At 43.4% G+C, this 14782-nt stretch overlaps 1 protein-coding gene across 2 annotated transcripts in view; it reads left to right on the top strand.

The window, feature by feature from the left end:
• abcf3 (ATP-binding cassette, sub-family F (GCN20), member 3) overlaps window positions 1-14782 on the top strand; it is a 144413-nt gene that overhangs the window by 97032 nt on the left and 32599 nt on the right. For both annotated transcript variants that reach the window (XM_078564404.1, XM_078564405.1), the window contains 5 exons: window positions 159-214; window positions 6272-6472; window positions 8417-8493; window positions 12056-12100; window positions 13750-13882. In XM_078564404.1, coding sequence (XP_078420530.1) covers window positions 159-214; window positions 6272-6472; window positions 8417-8493; window positions 12056-12100; window positions 13750-13882 — 512 coding nt within the window. The remainder of the gene's footprint in view (window positions 1-158; window positions 215-6271; window positions 6473-8416; window positions 8494-12055; window positions 12101-13749; window positions 13883-14782) is intronic.

Below are 14782 nucleotides of genomic sequence, written 5' to 3'. Positions count from 1 at the left end.
AAGAATGAATGAGCTGGGTGTTGCTGTACTTGGTAGAGAGGTTATTGTTCGGATGCAGTATGCAAGCCCTTAGTAACCTTGTGTTGCTAACTTTGTTTTGCTTGTGAAATACTTCACTGGTGCCACTAAGCTTCATCTAAATAAGTTCTCGTTCTTAGAACCTACAAACATGTTGGACGTGCGAGCCATCCTGTGGCTGGAAAACTACCTACAGGTGAGTCCTTGCTCTGTTCCAGAATTGAAAGCTACTCTGTTCTTCCTCACATTCCCTCTAGCGCCGAACATACTGTGTTGAAAATAAAACATTTCATTCTTTATGATTCAGAATTATCGCAGCTGTATTTTGTTGTTGAATTTCCTTACAGTTTTCAAATGTTTTGTAGCCATTTTTACCCCGCCCCCGCACCCCACCACCCCACCAAATCAAGTTTATGGAGGATAGAATGTGAGAGGCTGGCCAAGAGTATTTTAGAATGGTCAAGTCCAAAGGTAACAATGGGAAAGATAAAGGTTTCGGCAACAGATGACCTGATTTGATGTGAATTGGGTGATGTAACAGAGGTTGAAATAGGCAGACTTAGTGATGGTGCGGATATGGTGTTTGGAAACTCAACTTAAAGTCAGATATCGACACCAAGGTTGTGAACAGTCTGGTTCCACCTTAGACAGAGGGATGGGTTGATGACTAGGAATCAGAGTTTGTGGTAGGTGCCAAGGACAGTGGTTTTGGTCTTGCTAATATATAGTTGGAAGAAAGATCTGCTTATTTAGTGCAGGATATTGGACAAGCAGTCTGGCAAATTAGAGATGATGGGGTGTGATTGAGAGAGGTGGTGGTGAGGTAGAGCTAGATGCCATCAGCATATGCGTGAAAAGTAACGTCGTGCTTTCAGATGATTTAAGGACAGCATGTTGATGAGAAAAAGGAGGGGGCCAACAATTGTACCTTGGGGGCACCAAAGGTAATGGTGGAGCAGCAAAAAGAGAAACCATTGTGGATGATTTTCAGGCTAGGACTGGATAGAATAGAATGGAAACGGGTGAGAGCAGTCCGACCTAGCTGGATGTCAGTGGAGAGGCGTTGCAAGAGGATGGTGTGGTCAGTCGTATCAAAGGCTGCAGATGAGAAAGGTGAGGAAGGATGCCATTTCAGACTTTAATAAGAGGCATTCTGGGACTGTTGCTGGGGCACAAGCCGAATTGTAAGAATTCAAAGGTGGAGTTCCTGGAAAGATGGACACTGAGTTGGATAGCGCCAATACGTTCAAAGACTTCGGAGAGGGAATGAAGTTTGGAGATTGTCGTTAGAGAGAGTTTGCAAAGACAGAGGGCTAAGGAGAGGCAGTTTTGAATGAGTGGTGGGCAGTATCTGAGAAAAGAGAACAATCAACAATAGATCGTTCCAGAAAGATCCAGAAAGGCCATTTGGGCGGTCAGTAGTTTAGTGGCCGTGGCTCTGGACCCAGGCCCATTACTTCTGTTTCCCTTCTTTCTCCTCTTAGACTCTTCTGTCCTGTTTCCTCCCCTTCCCATCACCTACTGGATCTGCCTTCCCTTTGGCTGCTGTTCCAGGCTGAAAAAGACTGAACTTTGGTTTCTGTTTTGCAAGCTGCACTCAGTTTCCATTCCTACATCCTTCCTATTTAAAAAAAAACCTCTACTCCTCAACTCGCACCTACTGAAACCCTCATCTGTGTCTTTGTCACCTCCAGACTGGGCTATTCCAATGCCCTCTGCCCAAAATAAGCTTCAGCTCTTAGAAGATTCTGCATCCTTTACCATATCCCATGTCAAGTCCCAAAACCCTGATAGCTCAGATTTAAAATTCTCATCCATGTGTTTAAATTCCTTCATAGCTTCACCCATCCTTACCTTTGTAACCACCTCCAGCTCTACGAAAACCCCCTTCCCACTACCCAGACTCTCTGATCCCCCCTTCCCACTACCCAAACTCTCTGATCCCCCAAGTATCTTCAACTGTCCAAGGTGTGCAATGTGAAATTCCCACCCTACATTTCTTCACCTCCTGTCATCTTAAGTACCACTTCCAAACCCACCTCTGTGCAAGGTTTTGATCGTGCTCCTTAACATCATCTTCAGCTCGACATCCGTTTTCTTCCGAATGCCTGTATGAATGTTTTTCTATGTTAAATACACTGTATAAATGCAAGTTATTGTTGTTTTAAGGCTAATATCTACCCGTTCGAAAGAAAAGCTTGCATTCATATAGCACCTTATCATTCCTGAAGTATTTGAAAGCTTCAAATGTGCAGTCAACTGCTTTGAAGTACAGTGACAATAGAAAAATGAAGTAGATATTTTAGAAAAATGAAGTAGACATTTTACATAAAACCAGCTGTGAGAAGAATGGCAATTAGTTTTTTTGGTGTTCGTTGAAGGAGAATAATTTATTAATTCTGACTACATCGTGGAACTTTTACTCTTTGCTGGAACAAACAGATGGGGCACCGGTTTGTTGTCTCATCCTAAGGCTGGCGTCTATAACAATGTAACACTGTGCTGGAGTCTCTCGGAGTGGGACTTTAACCCCTGGCCAGCCTTGTGACAGAGACAGACTGACAGGACCAGGCAGCGGAGTATGACAGGAAGAAAATGAGAAGCTATAATTGCCAAGCGCATGACCTGCCCACTGGTCCTCCATTGTGTTTGGGCTACTCGGATAGAGAAATCATTTTCCGTCAAGCAAAATCTCTTGAAGCCATATATGCCTGTTATTAGGCATGAAAATTAGGATGAATGAGGTAATATGATGGTGGGGGAAGTGAGAGACTCTGAACCTGGCCTACACAAATATATGCTGAATATGCAAAAGCAGACAATGGAAGCAGTGAAGCTGAATGAGATAGGTTGGGATTGTAATGTTAAGCCTTTGCTGCGTTGTCACTGCTATTTTCTGCTATGTTGCTCATTGCTGTTTGACACGCACCTCCAAATCCGCACCACTCCATGTGTAAGTAAAATACATTTCCTGAATTTCTGAGCTCTTTATTGCTCATATGTTAATGTGATGGCAGGATATTTCATTTTAGAGCTTCAAGGCTATTCTCTCCCTGCAAATAAATTTAAATATTGCATATTGAATCACTCTTCAATAATAAAACACAGCAAGTGTGTAGCTGGCTGTCTGAGGAATGACCATCAATGATAAGGGAATTTGAATGAGAAAGATTTGCATTTATGTAGTGACTTTCATGACCATGGCATTTTCTAGCCAGTGATGCAATTTTGAAGTCGTCACTTGACATCTCCCGATATTACAACCATGTTGGTGTGGCTAATCATTGGCTCAGTGCCAGTGGTTTTCACTTTGCAGAGAGAAATAGATTCACATATTACTTCCCTGAGATTACATGTGAAAATCTTGAGATCTTGTGCACTAAAAATGAAAGTTAACTCTGTCATTGTAAACCAATGGCCTTGATTATAAGAAATGGCAGTCCCTTTATATATTAGAGGCAAGCCATTGGATTTGTATTTTGCTTTTATCGGAGAATTATGGAGTGACAGATGTGGCACTCCAAACCCCTCGGTCTCCTGTGGTGGTACTAATGGATTTTTACTTGTTCAGTCACTGCAGACTAGCAGCTTCATCAGAATAAGAACTCCTGCAGGACAGAACAGGGAAATGATGAAATGGCTGTGGAAGTTTTGCCCTGTCTGCTGTACAGCGTGGTACTGAGGTTTAGGTACCAGGAAAGTTCCAATCTTGATTCTCAGTTTGTGCTGGGTTACACTTAGCCACCCCATGCACTGGGTGAGGGAGGAGTTGGAAGTTAACCAGCATTCCTGCTCCCAATCACCTTCCGGTGACACTCCTTGCTGGAAGGTGTGTGTGTCTGTGGATGTTGATTGAGGACAGCATTGGGCTTGGACTTCATAAGAGTACTGCATATAGTTTTGGTCACCGCATTACAGGAAGAATGGGATCACACGAGTGAGAGTATAGAGGAGATTTACAAAGATGTTGCAAGGAATGGAGAATTTTAACCTTGAGGAAAGGCTGGATAGATTGGAGGAGTTTTCTTTGGAACAGAGGAGACTGAAGGGAGATTCAATTGAGGTGTATAAAATTGAGGGGCCTGGACAGTGGATAGGAGGAACCTATTTCCTTGAGCAGAAGGGTCAATAATTGAGGGCTATATATGTAAAATAATTGGCAAGAGGACGAGAGGAGCATTGAGAATTTATTTCCACCCAGAGGATGGTGGGGCTCACAAAGGTGAATGCAAAAATAATGACTGAAAGCATTGAATTAAATTCTCAACTCCACTCTCCGATCACCAGCCTGACATTCCAGTCATTCGAGGAACTGCAACATGCTTTGCAGTCTCTACATTGTGTAAGGCTGTTCTGCCATGGAGTACTTTTTAAAAATGATTATTAATATCATTGCTTGAATGTTCTGGAACACAATTGAAATGCTCGTTTACTTTTAGAACATATTTCTTCAATTGCTGAGCTTGGTTTGTTTTTCAGAACTGAGTTTTGAAACTCTTACACCTCATCTGCTCCCTACTCACTCTCCATGTAATGCAGATTTGTTAAGAGCAAATTCTGTTTAATTAACTTGGTTGAGTTTTTTGATGAGGTGACTGAAGGTTGATAAGGGTAACACACTTGCTTTTTTTAATTGTTCCTGGAATGTGATCGTCATTAGTTAGGCCAACATGTGTTGCTCATCCCAAATTGCCCTTGGCAAAGTTGTTGTAAGCCGCCTTCTTGAACCCCTGCAGTCCTTGTGGTGTAGGTACACCCACAGTGCTGTTAGGAAGGGAGTTCCAGATTTTTCACCCAGTGACAGTCAAAGAGCATTGACATAGTCCCAAGTCAGGATGATGTGTGGTTTGGCAAGAAAGTTACAGGTGGTGATGTTCTCATGCGCCTGCTGCCCTTGTTCTTCTAAGTGATAACGGTCATGGGTTTGGAAGGTGCTGTCAAAGTAGTCTTGGTGAGTTGCTGCAATGCATCTTGTAGATGGTGCACACTGTTACTACAGTGTATTGGTGATGGAGGGAGTGAAGGTTTATGATGATGAATAATATGCTGTGTGTATATGGACTTACAAAGGCGTTTGCTAAAGTGGCACATAATAGGCTTGCCAACAGAATTGAAGCTCATGGAATAAAAAAGGCAATGGCAGTATGACTACGAAGTTGGATGAGTGAGTGTAGTGGTGAATGGTTGTTTTTCAGATTGGAGAACGATGTATGATGGGCTTTCCCAAGGGTTAGCAGACTTGATGTCAAATTTTGCAGATGACGCAAAACTTAAAAGTATTGTGAACTGTGAGGAAGCTGGTGATAAACATTAAGAGGGCATAGGTTGGTGAAATGGACGGACAAACGGCAGATGAAATGCAGAGAAATGTAAAGTGATACATTTTGATAGAATGAGGGGAGGCAATATCAAATAAAGGGTACAATTCTAAAGGGAATGCAGGAGCAGAGAGCTGGTATATATGTGCGCAAATCATTCAAGGCTGCAAGGCAGAGTGAGAAATTGGTTACAAAGGCATTCGGGATCCTGGGTTTCATAAATAGAGGTATAGAGTACAAAAGCAAGGAAGCAAGATAAACCTTTATGAAACATTGGTTCTGCCTATTCTGGGCACCACACTTTAGGAAAGATTTCGACAGGTTGCAGAAAAGATTTGTGAGGATGGTTCCAGAGGTGAGGGAGTTCAGTTACATGGATAGATTGGAGAAGGTGGGGCTGTTCTCTTTGGAGAAGAAAGGGTTGAGAGGAGATTTGATAGATATGCTCAAAGTCATGAGGAGTTTAGACAAAGTAGATAAAGAGAAACTGTTCCCATTGACAGAATGGTTGAAAGCAGAGGGATGAATGCAAAAAAAATTAACAGCAACATGAGGGAAAACATTTTTATGCAACAAGTGGTTAGGATCTGGAATTCACTACCTGAGAGTATGGTGGAGGTGTATTCAATTGTGGAATTCAAAAGGAATTGGTTAAGCACCAGAAGAGAAGAAATTTGCAGGGTCGGGAAGTGGGGCTAGCTGAGTTGCTGTTGCAGAGAGTCTGCACAGACAGAACTGGCTGAATGGCGGCCTTCTGTGCTGTAACCATTCTATCTGAGTCTCTCAAAACAGTTCATTCTGCGACATCTTATACATCGAAGTAAATTGTTGGCTGAATTGGCTCATGCCTTGCTGCGGACTGTCCTGTTCACACAGGTGTCTCTGTGTTGTGTATTGAATGATCTTTCTGCTAAAATCGGACACTCTTCTTTCAGACCTGGCAATCCACAATCTTGGTCGTGTCCCATGATCGCAACTTCCTAAATGCCGTGGCGACCGACATTGTTTACCTGCACTCACAGCGCCTGGAAACCTACCGGGGCGATTACGAGAACTTTGTAAAGACAAAAGAGGAAAGGCTGAAGAACCAGCAGCGCGAGTACGAAGCTCAGCAGCAGTACAGAGAGCATATACAGGTATATATGTTCACCACAACAGGCAAGGAAGCAGAGGACTGCTGGCTTTGAATTTCCTCCATATTTATGCCCAGAGATCCACCTAACCTTGGGGCAAACCAGTTACATGATTTAAAGATTGCAGGATTTGGGGCACGTGAATTTTTCAGTGTTTTTTATTTATCCTCATTGAGTTGGTTCTGTGTTTTCTATTTTCTAAATATTTTTATTTCATTGGTTTTAGTCACATTAAAAATTGTGAAGTTTCCCTGATTGCAGGTACTTGAACATTTCTGTGCCTGAGGTGCATGAATAATGTTTCATGTGTTGAAACTTAATCTTTTTGAGATTGGGGAATGGGCGTGTTTCTGGGTCTAACTTGTGGGGATGTGCATGTGGGAAATTCAAGACCAGAGTGTGGAACTGTTATCATTTTATAGTTTTTGTTTCACAAATAACTCCTTCAGTGGGCAGTATTTGGGCATCCCAATGTGCTGCTGGTCTGTACACACTGCAAAGGCCCACGTCCAGTCCCCTGGTTTGTGCTGTATCAGCCAATCCTACCCTGGGTAAGCAGTTGGGCTGTTACACTGGCCACAGCGGCCGTGGTCTTGTGCGAGGGATAATGGAGTGGACAGCTCCTGATCACAGACCAGAGACTCCAGTTGAAAATTGTGGAGCCTGGATGATAACAGGATCAGACCACCTGCCCATGATGCCTGTTCAGTTGAATAGCTTGGTAACGGTTGCTATGAGCCTCATGCAAAGAATGGTAAATTGGACAGGATATCGGAGAGCAGCAGGCATCCATCGAACTATATCCCAGTCAACACTTTTGATCAAGGGGGGATATCTGGGGAACAGATGGCCTGTTGGACAGTTCTTTGGCGTGTTGATTTATTTCATTTCCGTTTTCTTCCTGTGAGATTCCAATGTGTAAAACGCTGCCTCAGCAATCTTAAGAGACCATTTAGTTGCAGCACTTGAAGATGGGATTTGCCTGGGAGCAGTCTAGTCAATTGATGTAGAACCATAATTAGCTTTCCTCCACCATAATGATTAAACTTTTACTCTTGGGGACAATACCAGAAGTATTACTGGTGCTCCTAATTTGGAATCTAACTGACCTGTAAAACCTAAACAATACAGAGACTGGTGGGTACAGGTCTATCACTGTATAACACAGTGATAACAGTACTGGTGGCGACAGGTCTGTCAATGTATAACACTGGGGTACAGTACTGGTAGGGACAGGTCTGTCAATGTATAACACTGGGGTACAGTACTGGTGGGGACAGGTCTGTCACTGTATAACACTGGGGTACAGTACTGGTGGGGACAGGCCTGTCACTGTATAACACTGGGGTACAATACTGGTGGGGATAGGCCTGTCAATGTATAACACTGGGGTACAGTACTGGTGGGGACAGGTCTGTCACTGTATAACACTGGGGTACAGTACTGGTGGGGACAGGCCTGTCACTGTATAACACTGGGGTACAATACTGGTGGGGATAGGCCTGTCACTGTATAATGCTTGGACTTTGCAAAAATGAAATGATTCATTGAGGTAGATACAGGGAAACTGTTCCCTCTGCTGGCGAATCGAATATAAAACGCTCTTAAAATTGGAGCTAGGCAATTCATCAGGAAGCACCTTTCACACAAACGGTCATGGAAACCTGGAACTCTGCCACATGACAGTAACTGGGGAATCAGTTGAAATTTTCAAGACTCAGATTGATAAGAGTTTTGATAGAAAAAGGCATCAAGGGATATGGAACAAAAGTGGATAAATGGAGCTGAGGTACAGATCATTCATAATGTACGTGAATGGTAGAATAGAGTCTCAGGGCTCCAGAGCATGCGTACTTCTTGTTCCTTATGCTAACAGATCTGGACAATTTGTAGAGCCAAGAGTTGAACATTTTTTCTTAGAATGACCAATCTTTTTGTATCTGTTAGGTGTTCATAGACAGATTCCGATACAATGCCAACAGAGCTTCACAAGTACAGAGCAAGCTGAAACTGCTGGAGAAACTGTAAGTATTGGGTGCTCACGATAAGGAACATTAGAAAGACTGTTTAAAAATAAGGCACCATTGCTAATCAGGCTTATTGTTCTTTGAGCCATTGAGGCAGTTGTTGAAATGAAAAGCTGGGGGTTGGGCCTTGGAAAGCTGTGAGGGGCACATCTCTTCTCAAGGACTAGTTTGCAAAACACAATAGGCATCGCTGCTTTGATTTGATCCTTCAGTGCTAACACAGTTACCACAGTTCTGTGGATGAGAGGCTGAGCTTAAGTAATGCCCTAATTTATAGTATAATGTGTTGAAGGGCAATTAGCTCAATTTATTTGACTATTCTTTCTTGGGATGTGGGTGTAACTGACAAGGCCAACATTTGCCCATCCCTGATTGCCCTTGATAAAGTCCCAATTAAGAGGTTAGTATGTAAAATTGAAGCACATGGAGTTGGGGGTAATATATTGGCTTGGATTGAGAATTGGTTAGCAGACACAAACAGAGAGTAGGAATAAATGGGTCATCTTCAGAGTGGCAGGCAGTGATTAGTGGGTACTGCAGGGATCAGTGCTTGGGCCCCAGCTATTCACAATATATATCAATGATTTGGATGAGGGAACCAAATGTAATATTTCCAAGTTTGCTGACAACATGAAACTTATTGGGAATGTGAGGGTTAGGAGGGTGTTAAGAGGCTTCAAGGTGATTTAGACGGATTGAGTGAGTGGGCAAATACATGGCAGATGCAGTATAACGTGGATAACTGTGAAGTTATCCACTTCAGTAGGAAAAATAGAATGGCATTTGTTTAAATGGTGATAGATTGGGAAATGTTGATGTACAAAGGGACCTGGATGTCCTTGTACACCAATCACTGAAAGCAAGCATGCAGGTGCAGCAAGCAGTGAAGATGGTATGTTGGCCTTCATTGCGAGAGGACTTGAGTACAGGAGCAAAGATGTCTTACTGCAGCTGTACAAGGCCTTGGTGAGACCACACCTGGAGTATTGTGTGCAGTTTTGGTCTCGTTACCTAAGAAAGGATATACTTGCCATAGAGGGAGTGCAATGAAGTTTCACCAGACTGATTCCTGGAATGGCAGGATTGTTGTATGAGGAGAGATTGGGCTGACGAGGCCTGCATTCAATGCAGTTTAGAAGAATGAGAGGAGGTCTCATTGAAACATATAAAGTCCTGACAGGGATGGACAGACTGGATGCAAGGATGATGTTTCCTCTGGCTGGGGGGGCCTAAAGCAAGGGGTCACAGTCTCAGGATGTGGGGTAGGCCATTTAGGACTGGGATGAGGAGAAACCTCTTCATTCAGATGGTGGTGAACTTATGGAATTCTCTACCACAGAAGGCTTTGAGGCCAGGCCACTGAATATATTTAAGAAGGAAACATTTTTGGACTCTAAAGGCGTAAGAGGTATGGGGAGAGCGCAGGAGTACAACATTGAGATAGAGGATCAGCCATGATCATATTGAACGGCAGAGCAGGCTTGAAGGGCCGAATGACCTACTCCTGCCCCTATTTTCTATGTTTCTATGAACTGAGTGGCATGCCACACCATTTCAGAGGGCAGTTAAGAGTCAACCACATAACTGCGAGTCTGGAGTCACATCTAGGCCAGATCAGGTAAGGATGGTAGTGCTGAAGACTGGTGCTCCAGAACTTGCCACGCCCCTAGCCAAGCTGCTCCAGTACAGCTACAACACTGGCATCTACCCGGCTATGTGGAAAATTGCCCAGGTATATCCTGTACACAAAAAGCAGGACAAATCCAACCCGGCCAATTACCATCCCATCAGTCTATTCTCCATCATCGGTAAAGTAATGGAAAGGGTCATCAACAGTGTTATCAAGCGGCACTTGCTTAACAATAACCTGATGCCCAGTTTGGGTTCCACCAGGGCCACTCAGCTCCTGACCTCATTAAAACCTTGGTTCAAACTTGGACAAAAGAGCTCAGCTGCTGAGGTGAGGTGAGAGTGGCTGCCGTTGACATCAAGGCAGCATTTGACCGAGTGTGGCATCAAGCAGCCCTAGCAAAACTGGAGTCAATGGGAATCGGGGAAAAACTCTCCGCTGGTTGGAGTCATACCTAGCACAAAGGAAGATGGTTGTGATTGTTGGAGGTCAGCCATCTCAGCTCCAGGACATCACTGCAGGAATTCTTCAGGGTATTGTCCTCAGCCCAACCATCTTCAGTTGCTTCATCCTTCCATCATAAGGTCAGAAGTGGGGGATGTTGGCTGATGATTGTACCATGTTCACCATTCGCGACTCCTCAGATGTTGAAGCAATCCATGTCCAACAAGACCTGGACAATGTCCAGGCTTGGGCTGACAAATGGCTGGTACCATTCGTGCCATACAAGTGCCAGGCAATCTAGATGGTTAGAGGATCTAACCATCACCCCTTGACATTCAATGGCATTACCATCACTGAATCCCCCACTATCAACATCCTGGGGATTACCATTGAAACTGAACTGGACTAGCCATCTAAATCCTGTGGCTGCAAGAGCCGGTCAGAGGCTAGGAATCCCACAACGAGTAACTTACCTGCTGCCTACCCAAAGCCTGTCCACCATCTACAAGGCACAGGTCAAGAATTTGATGGAATACTCCCTACTTGCCTGGGTGAGTGCAACTCCCAGAACACCCAAAAACTTGACACCACCCAGGACAAAGCAACCCACTTGATTGGCACCACATCTACAAACATTCACTTTCTCCACCACCAACGCACAGTAGCAGCAGTGTGTACCATCTACAAGATGCAATGCAGGAATTCACCAAGGCTCCTTCGACAGCACCTACCAAACCCACGACTACTACCACCTAGAAGGACAAGGGCAACAGAAACATGGGAACACCACCACCTGGAAGTTCCCATCCAAGTCACTCTCCATTCTGACTAGGAAATATATCACTGTTCCTTCACTGTCGCTGGGTCAAAATCCTGGAACTCCCTTCCTATCAGCACTGTGGATGTACCTACACCACATGGACTGCAGCGGTTCAAGAAGGCAGCTCACCACCACCTTCTCAAGGGCAATTAGGGATGGGCAATAAATGCTGGCCCAGCCAGCGAAGCCCACATCCTGAGAATGAATAATTTTTAAAAAATGAAATGAGCATCTTAAACACATAGGTGATCCAATAGATTTTCAGTCTCTCTGAAGATTTTTTTAATAATCTGTCTTAAACAAAAGGAAAGGAATTTTTAACCTTTAATTGCTTTTCACAGGATGCAATGTTTAAAATTTGATTTTTAAGAATCAAGTTTTACAATTTATTAAAGAAGTACGGTGTCATTTTATGTTCAGTTAGAAACTTCAATCTACAGAATGATGGAGGTGAATCAGATAGTCTGTGAAGGACAGGTTACTCTTTTTGGTGGAATCTCTGACAATCCAAATCAAAGGATCCACCTTCATTGCCAACCTGCCTTTACTCTGAGACACTGACTGTCTTGTTGTAAAGTTCTAGACCTATTTTTGCATTTTGTACTTGAGTTATTTAATTGTTTTTCATGCAGCTTGAACTTGTATCTATTATTTCATTCCTTCAGGCCAGAGCTGAAGCCTCTTGAAAAGGAGCTGGAGGTGACTATAAGGTTAGTGGAGTGCAAAGAAATCATAGAATGATGCAGCACAGAAGGAAGCCATCGGCCCATTGTTTCTGTACTGGTTCTTTAGGAAAAACTATCCAATCATAAAGCCAGTAAAAGTTCTTGCATTGGGCAGAGTTCAAACCCAGGCCTCCTATACGGCAGGCATGAATTCTAACACTGAATCACCAATGCCTGCAGGGCAACTGGCTTCAAACATGCATACCCTAAGATGGCACAAAGTCATTTATAAGCTTAAATAACATAGAAGAGAAAAGATGAAACTTTATGCTTGCATAGAGGATATTACCGCCCTGGGAGTAACAACCCCAATTATAAGCTGGCCAGGGCTTTATATTGTGAAGAAATTTTTAGGTATATTGGGTTTGGCTTCTTTGAGAAAATATTTGCCAAATCAAGTTTCAAAGATTAAGGGCATTGATGAAAATGAACCAGACAAATTGTCCCCTGTGATGAAGGGATCAAATTCTAGAGACAAGGATGAAAAATGAGTCAGTTCGGCGTGAGAAGGAAAGTCATTGGGCTTGGGTGAGGTGCGGAGGGGGGAGCTTTGTAAACCAAAGAGAATTAGGATTTTCTTATGAGGAGAGGTTGAGTAGGTTGGGCCTGTACTCATTGGAGTTTAGAAGAATGAGAGGCGACCTTATTGAAGCATATAAGATTCTTATGGGACTTGACAGGGCAGATGCTGAGAGGTTGTTTCCCCTTGTGGGAGAGTCTAGGACCCGAGGGCATAATCTCAGGGTGAGGGGTCACCCATTTAAGACAGAGATGAGAAGGCGTTTCTTCTCTGAGGGTTGTTAATGTGTGGAGTTCTTTACCACAGAGGGCTGTAGAGGCTGGTTCATTAAGTATATCCAAGGCTGAGATAGACAGATTTTTAATCAGTAAGGGAATCAAAGGTTATGGGGAAAAGGCAGAAAAGTGGAGATGAGCCATGATCTCACTGAATGGCGGAGCAGACTCGATGGGCCAAATGGCCTACTTCTGCTCCTGCGTCTTATGGTCTTAATTGAGTTACAAGATAAATTACCAAGGGCATAGTATAAATGGGATACGACAACTGTGTTTTGGTAAATGCAATAATTGAAGGATACATGGTGGTTAGGTGGGAATGAAGGATATGGTGAGAAGGTTGGTAGGTGGGCTTCAAATCTTTATGAAGGGGCCAGTTGGTAGGACCAAATGGCCTTTCTCTATACCAAAAATTCTTAAGTTTGCAATGTGCTAGTTCAATCAAATAATGAATTGTGCTCTGTTTAGTCCCAGTCTAGGGAGGGGCAGACTTGTAGTGTGGGATATGGTGAATTATCACTGAAGCTTGGAAAAGTGGAGGCTGGGAGAATAGAATGTGTAATATTTTGACTGGCTATTTTTCCCAGAGTATGAAGCTCTACGCTTCAGCTGTGTTTGTGATTTGACACTGTGTTTGTGTTCCCTGTATGTGTAATGATTTGACACTGTGTTTGTGATTTGACACTGTGTTTGTGATTTGACACTGTGTTTGTGATTTGACACTGTGTTTGTGATTTGACACTGTGTTTGTGATTTGACACTGTGTTTGTGATTTGACACTGTGTTTGTGTTCCCTGTATGTGGAATGATTCAACTCCATGCTTTGTGTTCCTTTGCAGGTTTCCTGATAATTTTGAGAAGTTGTCCCCTCCAATATTACAGCTGACTGAAGCGGATTTTAACTACTCCCCTGAGCATCGTATATTCATAAATCTCTCTGTGTCAGCCGATCAGGACTCACGGATTTGTATTGTACGTATGTTTTTTCTCTTGTTTTGTGTCAGACTTGCGATTTGCACTATTTTTGCTTGAGCACAGATAATCTTTTGTTCTGTTAGATTGAATATCCATTGTCCACCTGCAGCCAAGTAATTATATTTCCCCAAATTGTTCACCACACAAATATGCAGAGGAGCTGTTAAATAGACATCTGGAAAGAGCCCTGTATGTTTCCCAGCCTTTGCCAATTTGACTTGCAGCCAGTGCAGTGGTGTAGGTGCAACAACTGACCTCGGCTCCCTGGGCTTAGTGAATGTGGGAAGGAGAAAGACGGGGTGCAGTGATATTGGATAAGGATGTGATTCTTCCCATGGTCAAATAGTATTACTGTCTCGTGTTGGCCATTTAGCCAAAGTACCAGAGGGTGGCTAGTATTCATAGAACAGTAATTCAGAAATGGGAATGATTCTTTTAGGATGAAGAAGAGAAGCCACAAAGATTGCCCATGGGGAGGGGGCGGAAAGGCAGGTAGTGATGGGAACCGGTAATGGAGCAGTGAATGCCTTTCATGGCATTTATTTGCTCAATGCCCTGTGGTCATAAAGTCAGTTTCAATGGGCCTTGGACAGAGTGGTTCCAGTACATAACGTGCACGCACAATGGTGTATTCAAAGGTCTATAGGAGTTGCGTGTGTTATTCAATATACTATGTAAATGAAGAGACATTGCAGAACTCTGTGTTACAGAGGGATCTGGATGTCCTGGTACATGAGTCAAAACTTCATAGGCAGGTGATTAGGAAGGCAAATGAAATATTGGCGGTAGAGAGGGCGTTAAACTAAATGGGTGAGGGGTCAAGTGAAGAAAGATGTGTTAAATTAAAGAGAGGACAAAGCAAGAGAGAGCGGTAGCAATAAGGAAAATGATAATCAG

Source organism: Cetorhinus maximus, chromosome 19 (assembly GCF_964194155.1).
Source record: "Cetorhinus maximus chromosome 19, sCetMax3.hap1.1, whole genome shotgun sequence".
Taxonomy (NCBI): Eukaryota; Metazoa; Chordata; class Chondrichthyes; order Lamniformes; family Cetorhinidae; genus Cetorhinus; species Cetorhinus maximus.
The sequence above is the reverse complement of the archived record's forward strand: the minus strand, read 5'-3'. Positions and strand labels throughout refer to the sequence as shown.